Raw genomic sequence first — 17,106 nt, forward strand, 5'->3', positions numbered from 1 at the left:
TTTAATATGCTGTCTAGGTTGGTCATAACTTTCCTTCCAAGGAGTAAGCGTCTTTTAATTTCATGGCTGCAGTCACCATCTGCAGTGATTTTGGAGCCCCCCAAGACTTTATTTTTTGGGGCTCCAGAATCACTGCAGATGGTACCAGAATCACTGCAAAAAACAGAGACATTACTTTGCCAGCAAAGGTCCATCTAGTCAAGGCTATGGTTTTTCCAGTAGTCATGTATGGATGTGAGAGTTGGACTCTGAAGAAAGCTGAGTGACAAAGAATTGATGCTTTTGAACTGTGGTATTGGAGAAGACTCTTGGGAGTCCCTTGAACTGCAAGGAGATCCAACCAGTCCATCCTAAAGGAAATCAGTCCTGACTATTCATTGGAAGGACTGATGTTGAAGCTGAAACCCCAATACTTTGGCCACCTGATGCAAAGAACTGACTCATTGGAAAAGACCCTGATGCTGGGAAATATTGAGTGCAGGAGGAGAAGGGGACGACAGAAGATGAGATAGCTGGATGGCATCACTGACGTAATGGATATGAGTTTGAGTTGGCTCCGGGAGATGGTGATGGACAGGGAAGTCTGGCGTGCTGCAGTCCGTGGTGTCACAAAGAGTCAGACACGACGGAGTGACTCAACTGAACTGTGGCTGCTGGAGTGGTGAAGTAATACAACCTTCCTTTCCTGTCTGAGTAGTGATGGTTTTACATGGTCTGTAGGACGAAACGACTGATTAGCTGTGCTTCCTTTCAACCTTTATATTTATATATTCAACCTTTCAATATTTATATTTTCTTTACCTCCTTGCTTGCCTCACTTCCATTTTCCCCTGACTCTTGCCATCCTGGATTTCTACTTCCCAATGAAATCTTACAACATAAGCCTTGCCTCAGGCTCTGTTTTCTAGGGAACTAGAACACAGCCAAGGTGGAATAGTGGTAAAGAATCCATGTGCCAATGCTGGAGACACAAGAGACGTGGGTTTGAGCTCTGGGTCAGGAAGATCCCCTGGAGCAGGAAATGGCAACCCACTCCAGTATTTTTGCCTGGAAAATTCCATGGGCAGAAGAGCTTGACAGGCTACAGTCCATGGAGTTGGGTCGTAATGAGTTGGACATTACTGAGGGTGTGCACACATGCACACACACACACACATACACACACACACAAAACTCAGCCAAAGGCTTGAGGAAGCCAAATGTTGGCTTAGGCAACAGTATAAGGCACCAAGTGTACTTAAACTATCCTATTATTTGGGTGCATTTTGCCTGGTCCATGTCCAAAAAAGCTTACAATTTGGCGAGGCCCTGGAAGTTGTCCAGATGAGCTCTAGAGCACCAAGGTGGAAAGAACATATTTTGGGGCAGTCGAGGGGACCATGGAAGTCTCCATGGAGAATCCTGGGGCTGGGCACTAAGGAAAATCTCCACTCCTCATACAGTATGTTTACTTCATTCTTACAGCCAAGAAGGCTGGCTGGCTACGACCTATTCTCACACTAGATTTAGGATATAACAAAGCCAGAGGCAAGAGAGGCCATACTAGGGCCTCTTATTGGTCTAATTTTATTTATCTATTTACCTATTTGTTTATTGTCTGCTCTTCCTCTCCCTCTTCTTCCCTAATGTAAAAGCTCCTTGAGGACACAGATTCTGTGTGACTCACTCACCAATGAATCCTCAGCAAAAGAAACAGTGCCTGACACTTATCAGAGGCACTATATAATGAAACATGTTGACTGATCTAATCAACTGGGATTAACATCTAGATAACATTAATGAGAGGAAAGTGAAAGTTGCTCAGTCGTGTCCTACTCTTTGCAACCCCATGAGCTAGAGAGTCCATGGAATTCTCCAGGCCAGAATACTGGGTATACTGGGAGTGGGTAGCCTTTTCCTTCTCTACAGGATCTTCCCAGCCCAGGGATTGAACCCAGGTCTCCCATGTTGCTGGCGGATTCTTTAACAGCTGAGCCACCAGGGAAGCCTTTAATGGGAGGAGGAAGACCCAGTTCCAGCTCCAAAAAACAGGAGACAGGTAGATGTACTTTCACTTTACTGACCTTGGGTTAGGAGACACTGGTCTCTGCTGATGCTTATTTCCTGATTTATTCACAAACATTTAGTGTATGCCTGCTTTATATCTGGAACTGTGCTGGGTATTACTTCACAGCATAAACAATATGCAAATAATGCCTATGTTAAAGGAGTTTACCGCCCTGGGGGAGAGACAAGAAAGAAACAAGACAATTATAAAACCATGCCATAAATTCTGTAGGTGCAGAGCAGAATTGCCTAATCCACCATGTGGGATTAAGATAGGCATTCCCTGATATGGGGATTATCAGGTTTTCCCAGCTCAGGTGGAAACCATATTATGTTAATGTCAGATCTCATGGAGGTGGTAAGGCCCAGAAATGACATCATTTTCTTAAGTGAATATATTCAGAGGGCTTGGTGACTGAAGTTGGGCCCAGAAGACGGTTTCTGGCTGAGTGGGAGGCTGTCAAAGCCATCAGTGGCTTGGCCAAGGCTGGGATTCCACAGCTCAGAACCTGGTACTCTTGACTTCCCAGAGAGGCATAACCAAGATGAAGACATACGTCTCTGGCTTTGGCCAGAGTTTCTTCCAGTTGACTGAAGTAATTGTGGAAATTCTCTGTAGCTGAGGCCAGAATCCTTTTAACTCTTAAGTTCCCTGTGGAGCTGATCTGACCAACTCAGCTCCCTCTTCCTTGGGAAGGCCTTCAGAAATCTAACTATTTTCTTCGCCTAAAATCCCCCTCCTCTCAGGTCTTCCCCACGGTCACCTCAGAGAGGTAATGATAATAATGACTTGTTGAATGAACGACTCATGAGGTGACATCTAAGTACAACGTGTCACCTTATGAACCTATACTCACCTCATGAGCATATTGGACGGTGGGAAAACGGAAGTGGGTTACCTGGGTCGTTCTAGGCCTCAAAAAGTTTCGTTTTTTTTAAAAATTTCTTTCACAGCTCTGAAGTGAGGCCCCTTCACTTTCTTCTAAATACGTGCAATATCAAAACTACAAGTCCCATAAGGCCTGCCGAAGGGAGTCACCATCTTGGCACACCTTAGCGCGCATGTCGGCGGGAGAGCGAGCCTTCGGGGAGAAGAAGCCCCGCCCTCCTGCAGCCCATTGGTCGGAGGAGCCGGCGGCGGGCTCAGCGGTTGGCCACCGCGCCCGCCCGTCCGCTGCGTCGGCCGGGGTCAGAGTGCGCGGAGGTGAGTCGGTGTGTTGTGGACTCGTGGTGCTGGCTGCCGCTGTTGAGGCGGCCGGGAACGGGCGGTGGGGAGCGGGCGGAGCTGGCCCTGCCTCTGCCTGGCCGGCGCCGCAGTCGGCGCGGGCCGCGCCCGCCGCCGTAAACTGTCCTGAGCTTCTGCTCAGGCCGAGGGAGACGTCGGGGCCTGCACCTGGAGGGAGCCTGCCGCGCTGGCCCCGAGGAGGGGGCGTTGCCATGGCGACAGCCTCTCCCGCTGCTGACGGGGGGCGGGGGCGGCCCTGGGAAGGAGGGCTGGTCTCCTGGCCCCCTGCTCCTCCGCTTACAATCCCTTGGACTTGGATGGGCCCGAGTTGGGGGCAACATCCCGGGGTGGGTGATGCGGCGAGGCCCCCCAGATTGGGCCCTGGTAATGCATGCGGGGTGAGGGTCGCGGCGCGCAGTTTGGGCAGCTTGGGGTGCTGGCCCATGTGCTCACCCTGGATGCATATGGTCTACTGAAAAACGTTCTGGCGGAAAAGGGCAGGGCTTTGCAGGACAGGCTAGGTGAGGTGATTAAGCATGCTGACTTCTTACCTGGGGTTCGTTAGGAGAAAGAGGTTTGATCAAAGAGGATAGAAAACTAGCAAGGAGATGGTAGATAGAACATCCCCTTTACCCCTTCTCCGACACACATAACGCGCAGACACGCTAGGTTAGCAGTTTACGTCTTTGTAAATCTGTATCCGTGGTAGTAGTTATGGTGGAAAGAGTGAATAAAGGGCCTAACTTGGCTAGCTTCCTGTTTGCTTTTCCTGCAAATGCTCCAGCAACAGGTGTTTTCTTAAAAAGTCATGAACTTGGATTGGGGCTTGACTGCAAAGTCTTGCAAGATATAACTGCGTCTTGTTGACTTGAAAAATGCTGAACATGGCTCCTCTTTGGGGGCTTGAATTCTGTCCTCAGGGCTGGATTTTGCAAACTGGTACTACCCATCATTGCCTCTGCTATAGGTTTCTGGTATTAGTTCTTGTCAGACATTTTATCAGCCTTCCAGCTGAAGGGCAAAAAAACAGGAATTCCATTGGCTAAAGACTGTACACTATTTGAACTATAGTAGGTTGTGATTGGCTGAATGATTTTTGATTGTAGAGTTTCTACCAGAAATTGGCTTCATCAAATTCTGCTTTATTTGGACTTTATCATACACAGCATGCCTTGTTTTGGTGGGTTCATGCCTGGAGCTTAAGTATATTATACCTGAATTCCCTACCATTTAAAAGCCAATTTATAAACAGGGACTTGGAGTGTGACTCCACTAATGTGTGTGTCTGTGATCTTGGTTAGAAACCCACTTGGCTGCCTCTCCTCAGAGAGGTGGGGGTTGGGGGAAGGTAGCTGCCGGGAAGTGATTGATAAGGTTTCCTTTATGGATTCTGTGGTGCTTCACTGGAGCTCAGAGCACTTTGGCAACTTAAGCAGTCCAAATTAAAAGCTCATTAACAATTCCTGCCCAAAGATCCTGTAAATAATCGGCTAGCTAGGTCACAGAGCTTGGCTGAGAGCTCTCCTTGCAACTTGAAATTTCCAAATAAAAGTGCTTTTATTCCCTTTCATTTTGAAAAGTGTTTTCTTTGTGGTGGGGTAGGCTGGCGAGTGGTATTTTCCTAGGGGATCTAAGTAGAATAAAGTGTTAAATGTGTAGAGTGGTAGACAGGAGTAGATTGGTTCCAAACCTAGGTGTTTCTTTGTGCAAGTGCGTTGCTTGCTGGCTTACAAGGGCACCTCTGCAACTTCCAGTCTTTTGGAAGATGTGGTTAGTAAAAGGTGTAAGATTTACGTGCTATGAAGAGAAAGTATGGAAGATCTGAATTAAGTGATAAATATGATAGTTATCCATTGATGATTTGACTTGGGGTTTGGTTACCTTGACTTTTTTAGAACTTGAGGCAGACCTGCATGTATTCTGCAAGTGTTACCTGGTCTATGTGGCCCATTTGCAATATAGCCTGTGGTTTTGCGGCAGTCAGTGCTTGCCCCAATCCTTGCTTCAGTTCCTGAGTTATGAATATTGTCAGCTGTTACTAGTGTCCCCTCCTTGAGTAAACTAGGATTCTGGATTATCCAGAGAGCCACCACTTCATGGCAATATTTCTCAGTCCAGGCTCAGATATTTTAAATATTTATTGTCTCTAGGAGATAAACCACTAGAGAAAATGAAATTCATCATTCCAAAATTATATATGTTGACCACTGAAAAACGCAAGAGTTAAGGAGACAAACTCCCCACACAGTTGAAAAATCTGCTTATAACTTTTGACTCCCCCAAATTTAACTGCTAATAGCTTTGACTGGAAGCCTTACTGATAACATAAGCAGTTGATTAACACATATATTTTGTTATATGTATATGTACTTGCATTTAACACATTCATGACATCTTATTTTTTTCTTAAATTCTTTGGCATGTCTAGGCTGCTTGGCTTATCTGCAAGTTTTTAAAAATTGTCACGCATCTCCAAAAAAGTGTCCAGTATATTTATTGAAAAACACCCTAACATAGGAAGTAGACCCACACAGTTCAAACCTCTGTTGTTCAGAGGTCAGCTGTAGCTTCTGAAAACTACTGGTACTGTGCTTTCACATAGATAACTGTTATCCCAAAGTAGTTTGAGTTTAGGAGTTTGAGGTATAGTGTGGTCTTAAGTTGTTTCAAAGAGCAGCCCCCTGGGGATATGATCATTTATATTGAAATAGACTTGTTGCAGAGATGTGTATTTATCCACAGCATTGGGGCTTTCCAGCTCTCACTGAACCTTCAGCATCCCCAGCGGCCAGTCTTGGCATCTTCGAAGTAAGGAGAGGTGAGAAATCTTACTGCATGGTCACGTTTTGGCTTGCCGTCTTCCTGATGAGTATTTGGGCTTGGAGGGAAGGGAGTGGGGACTGGTGCACATTTTACTTTTCTGTAGCTTTTTCTGACAAAATACCACATGCTGAAAGATGACTGAAACGTATGCAAAGTTTATGAACTGGTGAGAGTTGGAGGTGGGGTATCTAGACTTTCAAGTTCTGCCGTGATTTCTTTGTGGACATCGCACAAACACTACTTGAAGTTTAGGAATGTTGAATAGAGCTGGAATAATTCTTTGTCCTAAGAAATACACGTCTTAAGACATTAGAAAGGATCATATTTATTTGTTTTTTTTTTTATAAATGCATTTTACAAAGGCTTTTGGGATGGTTTAATTTGGGTTGTGGATCACCTCTGGGTAGATGGTCAATTCCAGCCTATTCCCATTTTATGAGGATTTTTGGGGCTGGCTAAAAAGTTATACTCTGTTGACTGATATCCAGGATCTCAGAGGCTGTTTGTTGAATAACTGAGGTCCAGGCATTTTGCTTGGTGTTGGGCTTGTGGTGAACAAGACAACTGGTATCTCTGTCCCTAAGGAGCCTACATGGGAGAGACAGATAGTAAAGAAGCAGTTACGAGACCTCTGAGAGGGCTGTAACAAGGTAAGTATATGTGCTCTGAGAGTACTTAGAAGGAGCTCCAACCCAGAGTGGTGGGTTCAGGGAAGGCTTTATGGAGGAAGTAACCTACTCAGCTAGAACTGAATGAAGATGTGAAAAATTAAGTGTAAAGGTCAGAGCTTTGTTGAGTTTGAGAAGCTGAAGTTCAGTGTGATTGAAACATACAGAACTCAATGGGCAGGGGACAGGAGAATATGGTAAGAAATGAAGGAGGGAGAGGTAAGCAGAAGCCAGGGCCTTGTCAACTCTTAGGATTAAATAGTGGGTAGGAAAGAGATTTGGTCAACAAACTTTCTGTATAGGACCAGGTAGTAAATAGTTAGCCTTTATGGGTCTTTGTCACAACGGTTTACTCTGTTGCTATGGTACAAAAGCAGCCATAGTGTGAAAATGAATGAGCATGGCTGTGTTCCAGTAAAACTTCATAAAAACAGGTGGCAGCTGGGTTTGGCCTGTGAACCAACCACTAGATCAGACCATCATAAAAGTAGTGAGAAGGCGTTGAAAAGTTTTAAGCAGCAGCCTAATACTACATTTGTGTTTTGGAAAGTTTGCTTTGATTTCAATGTTCAACGTTAAGAATAGATTGGGATAGGCAGAGAGACCAGTAAGGAGGCTGTGGCAGTTACATATGGATGACATTTTATATTTTCACTATTGAAGCAATGTTTTGAGAACTAAAGATTGAGTACACCCAAATCTTTGCATCGATGTGTATGCTGTCCTCTTCACTAATTTTCGGTTTATCTACTTGAGCTTAAAGGATATCTACCTGAGAAATTGTTGGCAATACCAGCTCCTATTTCACAGACTAGAAAAGATGGGTGGGAAGGACAAGTTGGTGTGGAATGCATAAGTTTTGGGAAACTCTTTTCTGTTGAAAAAAGTAAGAAATAAAGGTAGCCTGGGAGAGATTTTAGTCTTTGGTCTCATAGCTTACTGTCAATTACTTTGAACTTCCTGAACTGTATACACGGAGGGCGACCCATGTTCCTAAGCTTCCCAGGATATTGCCTTATTCTTTATATGTCCTACTTAGTCTCTCCTTTGTTTGCTTGTAGGAAACCGGTGACCTTTCTCTGGTTTTGAGAATGTCTCCTAGTTGAGTATGACGGTATGTGTCAGGTTCAGGGACCAAATAAAGTATTTGTTCAGTGTCTGATGAATTGTCTTCCTCCCCCTACAAGCTCTGGTGTGCACTGCTGGAGGGAAGCCTATAGGTTTCTGATAGCAGTGCTTATGTGACCTTGGGCAAGTGACTGACTTCTCTGAGTTTAGCTTTCGTGTCTGTAAAATGGAAGGTTGGTTAAGGATTTGATGAGATGTAAACCTCCCAGCACGAAGTCCTTAACTTTTGTTATTAATAGTATTTTACACAATTTTTTAAAAAAGCAGCTAGCAATCGGGTGACTTGGCCTTTGGCTTAGTACGTTTGGGGTCCTCACAATTGTCATTGTGGCCATGTGGTAGAAATGCAGCCCCTGGCGGAGGCAGCCAGCAGACAAGAGTAAATTATAATTAAGGCAAGACACTGCTTTTCACAATGGAAAATTTTCAGACAGCAGGAGTTCCATTCAGAATTCCAGAACTTTTCTTTGGGGTGGACCTTAGCCCCAACACCATCAGTGAAGTGAACTGGGTGAGCAACTACCTGAAAGAAATTCATCAAAGTGTGACCAGTCATTTCTCCCAGTCTGTCAGGGCCATTTATTAGTGTTGCCACCCTTGTGGCCCTTCGTCTTGGTAAAGTGCCTCTTGAATGTTTTTTTTTAAGTTACTTTTCACCGCCCCTCTGGGAAGTGGGTCAGGTGGCCAGCGTTATTGTCCTTGCTACACAAGTGGGGAAACTGAGGCCCGGGATGGTTGAGTGTGCTGTCAGCTGGTGCAGTTGCCTCCCGATGAAATTGTGTGAGTTTATTGCTGTGATTTCTCTTCCTTTGAGTGAGAGGGGTATAGTTGATGCAGAACCGTGGTCTGCTGCGTGCCTTGTCCACATCAGCCCGTCTTGATCTGCGTCCGTTTATTCACTTGGTCCTGTTGGGTTTTAATTGATGACTGCTAGGAACAGGCCTGCTGGGAAGCAGATTCCCTTTGGGTCATTGTTTTTAGACCATCCCCCTTTGGGGACATTCTTGGGAGAGCCTTGGGTGACGAGAGATTGCTTTGATATGTTCAAAATTGTGCCTCGTGCCCCACAGCTACAGGTAAAATCAAAAGGCAGATAATTTATGGGAGTGTCAGAGCTGGCCGCTGGCACCTCAAGAGGCCATTAGTATGCCTGTTCAGACCCTCTGTGTCCTTGCCATTGATTCCTCTTTGCATGAGCTTGATTTGGGAAGCTGTAGATCTGTGGGTAGTGATTGGATGTGACAGTCCAAACACCGGTCCCTAAATTAATCCTTTTAATAGTATTCCCGCACCAAGGCAATGCTGCCTCACTCTCTCTAACTGGGGAGGACAGAATTGGTGGGGGGTGGGGGGGTAGGAAGAAGAGAGAAAGAAAAGAAGCTTTTCCTGGTTCTTAGGCCCTGCTCTGTTCTGACATGTTCCAGTTCCAGAGCAGTTGACGTTGTAAATCGTTCAAAAGTTGCCTCCCACTTACTTTGTGCCTGGCCCTGTGCTGAGAGTACAGAAGTGACTAAAACGTGGTCCTTGCCCTTAAGGATCTAGGCCTAGTTCAGTGTTCCTCACACTTTTTAGAACTCATATACTCCTTAGATGGAGAAAAACTATGCTTTACTTTCATGCTACTTGGAATTTTAAAATGGTTTCAATGGTCCAACTTAAAGAAGTACTTTTTACACACACATACATAACATAATACCCCTACACCTATCTTCCATTATTCTCACCTGATGAAACTCCCTGAAAATTCTCATCTCCCTGAAAACGACTGGTAAGAGGAGAATCAGGTAACTAAAATCTTACAGTATAGTGAGATGAAAGTTAGGAAGTAGGAATAAACTGTGCTGCTGGATCACTCAAGCAATCAGCTTTCTGGCGAGGGGTTAGAGAAAGTTACTAAAAGGGGGAGATTTGAGCTGGGTTTTGAAGAAGGAGCAGTCATTTGCCTGATGAAAATGGAAGTACATTTCAAAACAGAGGGAGCAGCAATTGGCAAGGCACAGATTTGTAAAAGGAAACGTCACGTTAAGGGGCCTGAGCGCGAGCTGGTTGTCACCCTGCTTCCTGCCAGTTTCTTTGCTCTATGAGATGGGAAGATTTGCTCCTAAGGAACTGGGTTGGAGGAGAGGCTTTGAGTTCGTTGTGCTGCAGTTGTTCTAATCCAAGACATTGCTTCCTGTTTCCGCTTTTGTACCCAGGGCTGCAATTTGTTTTTCTTCTTAGAAACAAATTTGGGTGATTTGGACAGACTTAATTATTGCTTATGGTTGAGTTTCTTTTAGTTAAAGTCATATCTTAGCTCAGAAGAAAAACTACAGTTGATATGCATTGTTAGCCCCGTGGCTGATGGGAAGATCAGCCAAGTGGAGACCGTGGGCTCTCAAATGTAGGAGAGGAGAACAGAGCCCTGAAGAGCTGAGTGCATCTCAGCCTCAGTGTTCTCATGTGTGAAATGGGAATGCTGTTACCTATTTTGCTTGATGGTTAGGGGGCTTAAATGAGATGAAATATGTAAATTACCCACTGTAGTGCCTGGCTTATAGTACATTTTCAGAAAATAGTACTTTCCTTTTTCTCCTTTATTAACAATAATTCCCTTTAACTGAGATCGTACTATTGTGCAAAGCAGTTTGTACATATTATGTGATCTAATTTAATCTTTATGAGATAGGCATTATTGTTCTAGCTATCATTACAAAGAACATGCGGTGGAGTCGGGATTTGAACCAGTGTTTGTCTCATACCAGCTTGTTCCTATTAACAACTACTTGTTTCTATTCCAGTTTTCCATCTTGGAAGCAGGGAAGTAGCCAGTTCTGGGTACCTCCCATCTGGGGTCAGATACTGTTCTAAGAGTGTGGGAGGAGCTTAAAGGGATGAGAGTACCATACCATACCCTGCCCTTTCTCCATTTCTATTCTGTTTATGGTGTGTTAGGAAACGAGCCTTTGCCCCCTTTTCTGTGCCATGGGCACAGCTGACATGCAGGTCTTTGCAAAGAGAGGTTTCTCAGCCTTGGCCCCTTAGAGGAGTTGGCCCGAGTCACTGGATGTGGCTGAGGGTTAGCAAATAGCAGGCAAATCACAAACAGGCACTTCTTTTTTCCGTGCTGTCTTGAGTGGCTGAGGTGGGCTAATTGAAGGGGAGAGGGAGCCTCCTATGGCTCCTATGTTGCTCTCAGAGTTTTGTGTTCCCGAAGGTCTTCAGCGACTGTAGCTCTGCTGGTAGTTTGGGTTTAGCAGCTGCTTCCGATGTTGGACAGAGTCTCCCTAGCCTTGTGGCGCTGAAGTAGCTAAAGTGCCAGGCCAGGAGGGCGGTGGGTTGCACGGAGGAGGAGAGTGTTTTGTTTGAGATGAGGACCTAGCTTTAGAGTTCCTGCTTCCATTCTGCTTTGGGGCCATCAGGAAGTCATGTAGAGGTTCCAGGCTTTTGTAGGTCTGTCAAGCTTTGTGCCACCTTCGGCAGACTAGGCCGAGCCCTCAGGCTGCTGGCCTCCCCTGTGAAACTGCAGGAAAGCTGAGGGGACAAGTGCTGGTGCCTGCTGCTGGTGCTGGGCGAGGCTCTGAACTGGGAGTTGGGAGTCCCAGTTTCTCTTCTTACCCTTACTTGCTCTGTGAACCTTGGACTGTTCTTTTCTCTTTTGGGGGCTCATTTTCCCTGACTGACTGGACTGTGTCTCCTCTTAGGTTTTCTTTCACCTTTGACAGTCTGTGATTTTCACAGAAAGTGCTGCAGCAGTAAGAATGCATTCATTAGACTGAACGTTATGATTCTCAAAGGCATTCAGTTTATTTATATTTTTCCCAGGTTATTTTTACCCGCTTGAGGCGGGGCCTGTGACTGATGAGTTGCAGACAGGTGTTACTGTGTTCTTGAGGATGCCTCTGTGGCTCAGGTGCCCGAGTACTTGTGCTGCTGCAGGTCAGATTGGGGCAGGGACTTGCCCTGAGATTTGGTGCTGGGGATGCTGCGGCTGTCCCACGTGCTTCCAGTCACCTGGACCCAGAACCCGCCTCAGTGCCATGGGGTTTCTCTGGAATGCACCGCTGCCTCCCAGCCTGGCTCCCCCACCCCACTCACCAACATGTGGTTTGTAGAATCTTAATTCCCTGACCAGGGATTGAATCCAGGACCACAGCAGTGAAAGCCCTAAGTGCTAACCACTGGGCCACCAGGGAACTCCCCAGACGGGCTTTTTATGGAATGGATTGAGTTCAGGGATGGTACAAACCCATACCTTCCCCAGAGATATCCCAAGTGGATGGGGAGGTGGGGTGGGAGTGGACCCCATATTTCATGATGGGCTTCTCTTCTTTTCTCTCCCCCAGGCTCCCCTGGCCTGCATGTGGATATTAAAGGATGGCCCCCTCCTTTCGCCCTTCCTTCCCCCTCCAGTAATGGAAGGCTATAAAATGTCTATTTACCCAAGACACCAGAATGACTCCTCTGTGGTTCCACTAATCTGGTGATTTGGTGCTTCTCTGGTCTCTCAGGTAAATACGGATCGAGGCTTTTTATAAAGGCATATTATTTCCCTCATTAAATGTGTGTTTTGGCACATGCGTTATTTACCTGACCGACAGTAATGGCTGCAGAGGAGCCATTGTGTCTGTTGTGTAAATACTCTGCCCAGAGACGGTCCTCCAGGGGCTGTGGCGCGGGCCTGCGCCTCCGAATCGGGCCGTTTTCCCCTCCCCTGCCCCACCGGGAGGCTGGTCCCTTTATTTTGAGGAGAGAGAATCATTCATTTTCCTCTCTGCCATAGGCTACTTACTACCTTTAATTTGCTAGAAGGAAATGGGTGTCAGAGTAAATGTGTGTAAATCTTGGTCTCGGGTGAAAGCTGGTGTGCAAATAGATATACAGAGAACATAAATGGTTCCTTTTGAGTTCTGCCCGTCAACTAGATTCTCATAGTCCCGGCTGATGATATAGGTTATCGACTTACATTCTGCAGACTTGTGACTGAAGTATAAAGACATCAACAGAAAGGGGAAATCCCTAAGATGTCAGCAGGTAGACAGGCAGGTGGGGCACCTCTGCAGGGAGTGCAGGGGTGTTTCCAGAGCAGATGCTAGCAGTGGCAGGAGTGCCCAGTGAGGGGGCACTGGGCGGGGGCACTTAGGATGGAGACTGTGCATTGAGGGCTGGCTTTTGCCAGCCTCCGGGCAGCCTACCTTCTGTAGGCAGTACGGGATTATGGCTCCTTCATGTACTGTTCCCTATTTCACTTTTTTTTTTTTTTAATAACATTGCATGTGGCTTAAATTTTTTTTTTTAAGTTTGAAATAGGCCAGATTTATATAAAGTTAGAAGTAGAGTACAAAGAATTTTTTTTCCTGAACTGTTTAGTTGCCTATCTAACACTCCGTCACCCTAAATACTTTGCATGTATTTCCTACGTGCAAGGACATTCTCCTACCTAACCATAGCACAACCATCAAAATTAATGTTGATACGTTGCTTCCATTTAATCCTCAAATCCCATTCAAGTTTTGCCAGTTGTCCCAATAATGATCTTTGTAACAAAATGATCCAGTTCAAAATCATGCATTGCATTTAGTTACCAGGTCTGTTTAATCTCTCCTAGACTTTTCCCAGTAAAATTTCCATGATATTCATGACTTTGATACTTTTGAAGATTACAGGCTGGTTATTTTGTAGACTGCCTCCCATTTAGGGTTTGTCTGGTATTTTCTCGTGATTAGATTCAGGTTATGCATCTAATGCAGGAGACCCTGGTTCGATTCCTGGGTCAGGAAGATCCACTGGAGAAAGAATAGGCTACCCACTCCAGTATTCTTGGGCTTCCCTTGTGGCTTAGCTGGTAAAGAATCCGCCTGCAATGCTCACCAGGTTGTGAAGATCCCCTGGAGAAGGGAAAGGCTACCCACTCCAGTATTCTGGCCTGGAGAATTCCATGGACTGTACAGTCTATGGGGTCACAGAGACTCAAGCATGATTGAGCGACTTGCACTTCATTTCATGCATTTTTGATAGAAATATCACAGAAATGATGCCTTGATTTTCTCATTGCATCCTGTCATGTGATGCATGATTTTGATTAATCCCATTACTGATGATGTTCATTTTGCTCACTGGATTGGGGTGATGTCTGCTAGGCTTCTGCACTGTAAACTTACTCCCTGTTAGTAAGCATTTTGTGGGTAGATACTTTGAAACTATGTGAATTCCCTTGCCAAACTTTAACTTTTGAAGTTATTCATTCATTTATTTTTATCTTAAGGCCTCATGGTTTCCTTTTTTTATTCAGTGCATAATAATCCATTAATATTATTTACTTGCCAGTGGGAGCCCCTTCAAGCTGGCTTCTGTATCCTTTGAGTGTCTCCCTGCTTTCTGGGACAACAAGATGTTCTAAGCTCATCTACAGCTTTCTCTGCTGTAGCCCTGGAATCGGCCATTTCTCCAAAGAGGGTTGTTTCTCCCTGGCCCTTCAGTAAACAGAGCTAGAAAATATATATACGTGTGTCTATATATTTGTGTGTAGATATATACTCATCCTCGCATTTACATCTAGCTTTATTTTTATAGCATACATGTCAGAAACCTTGAGTTCAACTCCAATTCCAGTTGAAGCTATTTCCAGTTCCACTTTGATATACAGATGTTTTTCCCTTTCCATATTAACAGTGAGAAGCCTGGTCCCACTACCCTTGATGCAGTCCCCTTTTGGGTCAGTCCCTCTGTATGTAACTAATCTCCCTGTGTTGCCGCTGTCCTTCCCCCTCTTGGGTGTTTCTTTTACCTACCCATGGCTCCCCCACCAGGCTGCTCTGCCCTCTCTCCCAGTGGATGCCCTTCGTACCCAGCTAGGGCTGTGGTGCGCTGCATCACACCTTCCTGCCTCTTTATGAATTTTGATATCTACCCCCCGCCTCCCAACACACATACTCTTCTGTTCCTCCCACTGCAGCTGATGGAGACTTCTACTTTCCTCTTCCACGATTAATGGCTCTAAAGCTTTTAGACTGACTTTTGTAGGAAGAGAAGAGCTGCCTTCTTTTTCTTGACATGAGTTGAACTCGATTTTTAGAAGTAAGGGAAGTATGGAACCCAGTGACTGCATACATGTGGAGGCCTGGTCTACTGTCTGCTCTCAAGGCTTTTTTTAAAAAAATTCTTTAAAATTATTTTTTTTATTGGGGTATAGTTGTTTTACACTGTTGTGTTAGTTTTTGCTATATAGCAGAAAAGTGAATCAGCTATATGTATACATGGATTCTCTCTTTTTTGAATTTCCTTCAAAGACTTTTTACAAGAGAGAAACTTTTTGATGTGGGTGGAATCAGCTGAGAAAGGAAGCGTTGGCCATTGTGAGGACCTTTGACTATCAATGGGTTTGTTGTCCATGGCAGGGGATAGGGCATGTAGGTCTAGAGCAGTCTGGGGAGGCAGAAGATGTTGATGTTACTCTGAGATTGCCTTATGCGTTGGGTTTATAGGCTCAAAGTATGGGGGTCCTGGGTTGGCCAGGTGGGCATAACCCAACAGGATGATAGTAATAATGGTAAGCTAATACTTATTGAGCCCTATGTGCCAAACCCTGCTCTCATCTCACTCTCATTTAAGGAGTAGGAGCTGCTATTGTCATTTTACAGGTGAGGAATTGAACAGAACTTGTCCAAGGTGCCATGGGCAAGCAAATAAGTGGTAAAACCAGGATTCAAAGCCAGAAGTGCTCCTTAATCGCGATGCTTAATTGCCTGCAGTATTTGGCAAGTTGGGTCTGATTGACCATAAACACTTTACGTAGTATATATACATACTGGAAAACATTAAAACTTTCAAAAGTACTTAAACATGGCCTGGCTTTGAGGACTTAGAGAAGAGTTCTGAGGCACTGAGGGACTTTGAATCCAAACTAGAATGTATAACCTGAGCAGACTGGTGTCTCCCATGTCAGCAAGGCTTCCAATACTGTTCAGGAGTGGGTGACGTGAAGAGTTATTTTGGATTCCAGCTTTCAAAGGAGTGTTGGCCCGTTTGCCTTTCCGAGGGATTCCATAATGGAACTCAAGCCAGCCTTTGTCTATCTCAGGCTCCGGATCTGGGCTGCAGGGTCGGGCTGCGTTTTTGGAGAGGCTGTGAAGCCACGGTGAAAACAAGCACTGTGCTTGTGCTGGGATCATGAAGAACTTAAAATACTTTTCAGTCCTAGTTCTACATGGGCTCTCACTATAGGAGTAGGGAAATTGTGGACCCACACCAGCGTATAAATATGCAGGCCAGTTATTGTAGGTCAGTTTGTGTGTTGCAGGAGAGCCAGGATGAGAAGTAATACTTTGCATTGTCTGTGTTCACTCAGGTGGTAGTAACATCGTTGCCTTGAGGGTGCACTGGACTTCCCGGCTGCTGGCCTCCATGCTACAGCAGGGAGTGAGTGCCCACTGCAGTCTTTCAGAGACAAGCTTTTGGATCTGTCAGAATGGGGCTTCAGAAAGCTTAAACTGTGGCTGTTCCATATTGAGCAGCAAGATTTCTGGTTTAACTTTGAGGATTAAAGTTTGAGGGAATTTGAGTATTGGGTATGAAATGGGAAAAACACAAAATTTCTGCTTTATTCCTCCTTTCTTTTTTTTTTAAGGAAGCTTGAGTTATTTGTGAGTAAAACTTAAGCTTTGATTTTTATATTTCATTAGCTCTCTAAGGAGCAGAGATTCTGCAAATTTAAAGGGAAAACTTGAAAAGTGATTTGGATTTTTTTTTTTTGCACATGTTCACTCAGAAAACTTTACTAGATTTTTAGCAATGCTCCCATTACTGCCACATCTGGGTTTTCTCTTTTTCTTCCCTATTTAAAAAAAGTCCTGCAGTCATTCAAGGCCTCTAGTAGAGAGTCTAAAGGCAGGGGAGGGAAAGGGCTGAGGCTGTTGCCAGCTGTGCTCTGCAGGCGTCATTCATTCCCCCAGGTGCCACTTACTGTCTGGGGGCTGGAGAGTCCCCAGACTATGGTGAGCAAGCTCCCTGTGATGCCTCTGCCTGCTTTCCAGTTGGAAGAAGGGAGGCGGGCATATGGAGACAGCAAGATACAGAAAGGAATGCCAGGGGCAAGTGGCTGGGAATGTAGCTGAGGAGAGAATCCTGGGCCTTTTCTGCTGTTTGTCTGAGTCTACTTAACGCCCAATGCTAGCACCTTTACGGACTGCAATGTGGTCACCCCCGGGTAACTTTGGGAAACTTAGCTTTAATGGTAAC

At 45.2% G+C, this 17,106-nt stretch overlaps 1 protein-coding gene across 3 annotated transcripts in view; it reads left to right on the plus strand.

Annotated features, from left to right (window-relative positions):
- Positions 1–3,271: 3,271 nt before the first annotated feature.
- Positions 3,272–17,106, plus strand: part of ERI3 (ERI1 exoribonuclease family member 3) — a 132,866-nt gene continuing 119,031 nt past the window's right edge. For 2 of the 3 annotated variants that reach the window (XM_052637888.1, XM_052637889.1), the window contains exons 1-2: positions 3,272–3,618; positions 6,014–6,089. In XM_052637888.1, coding sequence (XP_052493848.1) covers positions 3,484–3,618; positions 6,014–6,089 — 211 coding nt within the window. In that variant the 5' untranslated portion in view covers positions 3,272–3,483. Of the gene's footprint in view, positions 3,619–6,013; positions 6,090–17,106 lie in introns of those variants that run through there. The other variant, XM_052637890.1, reaches the window with a different exon arrangement.

Source organism: Budorcas taxicolor, chromosome 3, assembly GCF_023091745.1.
Source record: "Budorcas taxicolor isolate Tak-1 chromosome 3, Takin1.1, whole genome shotgun sequence".
NCBI lineage: Eukaryota > Metazoa > Chordata > Mammalia > Artiodactyla > Bovidae > Budorcas > Budorcas taxicolor.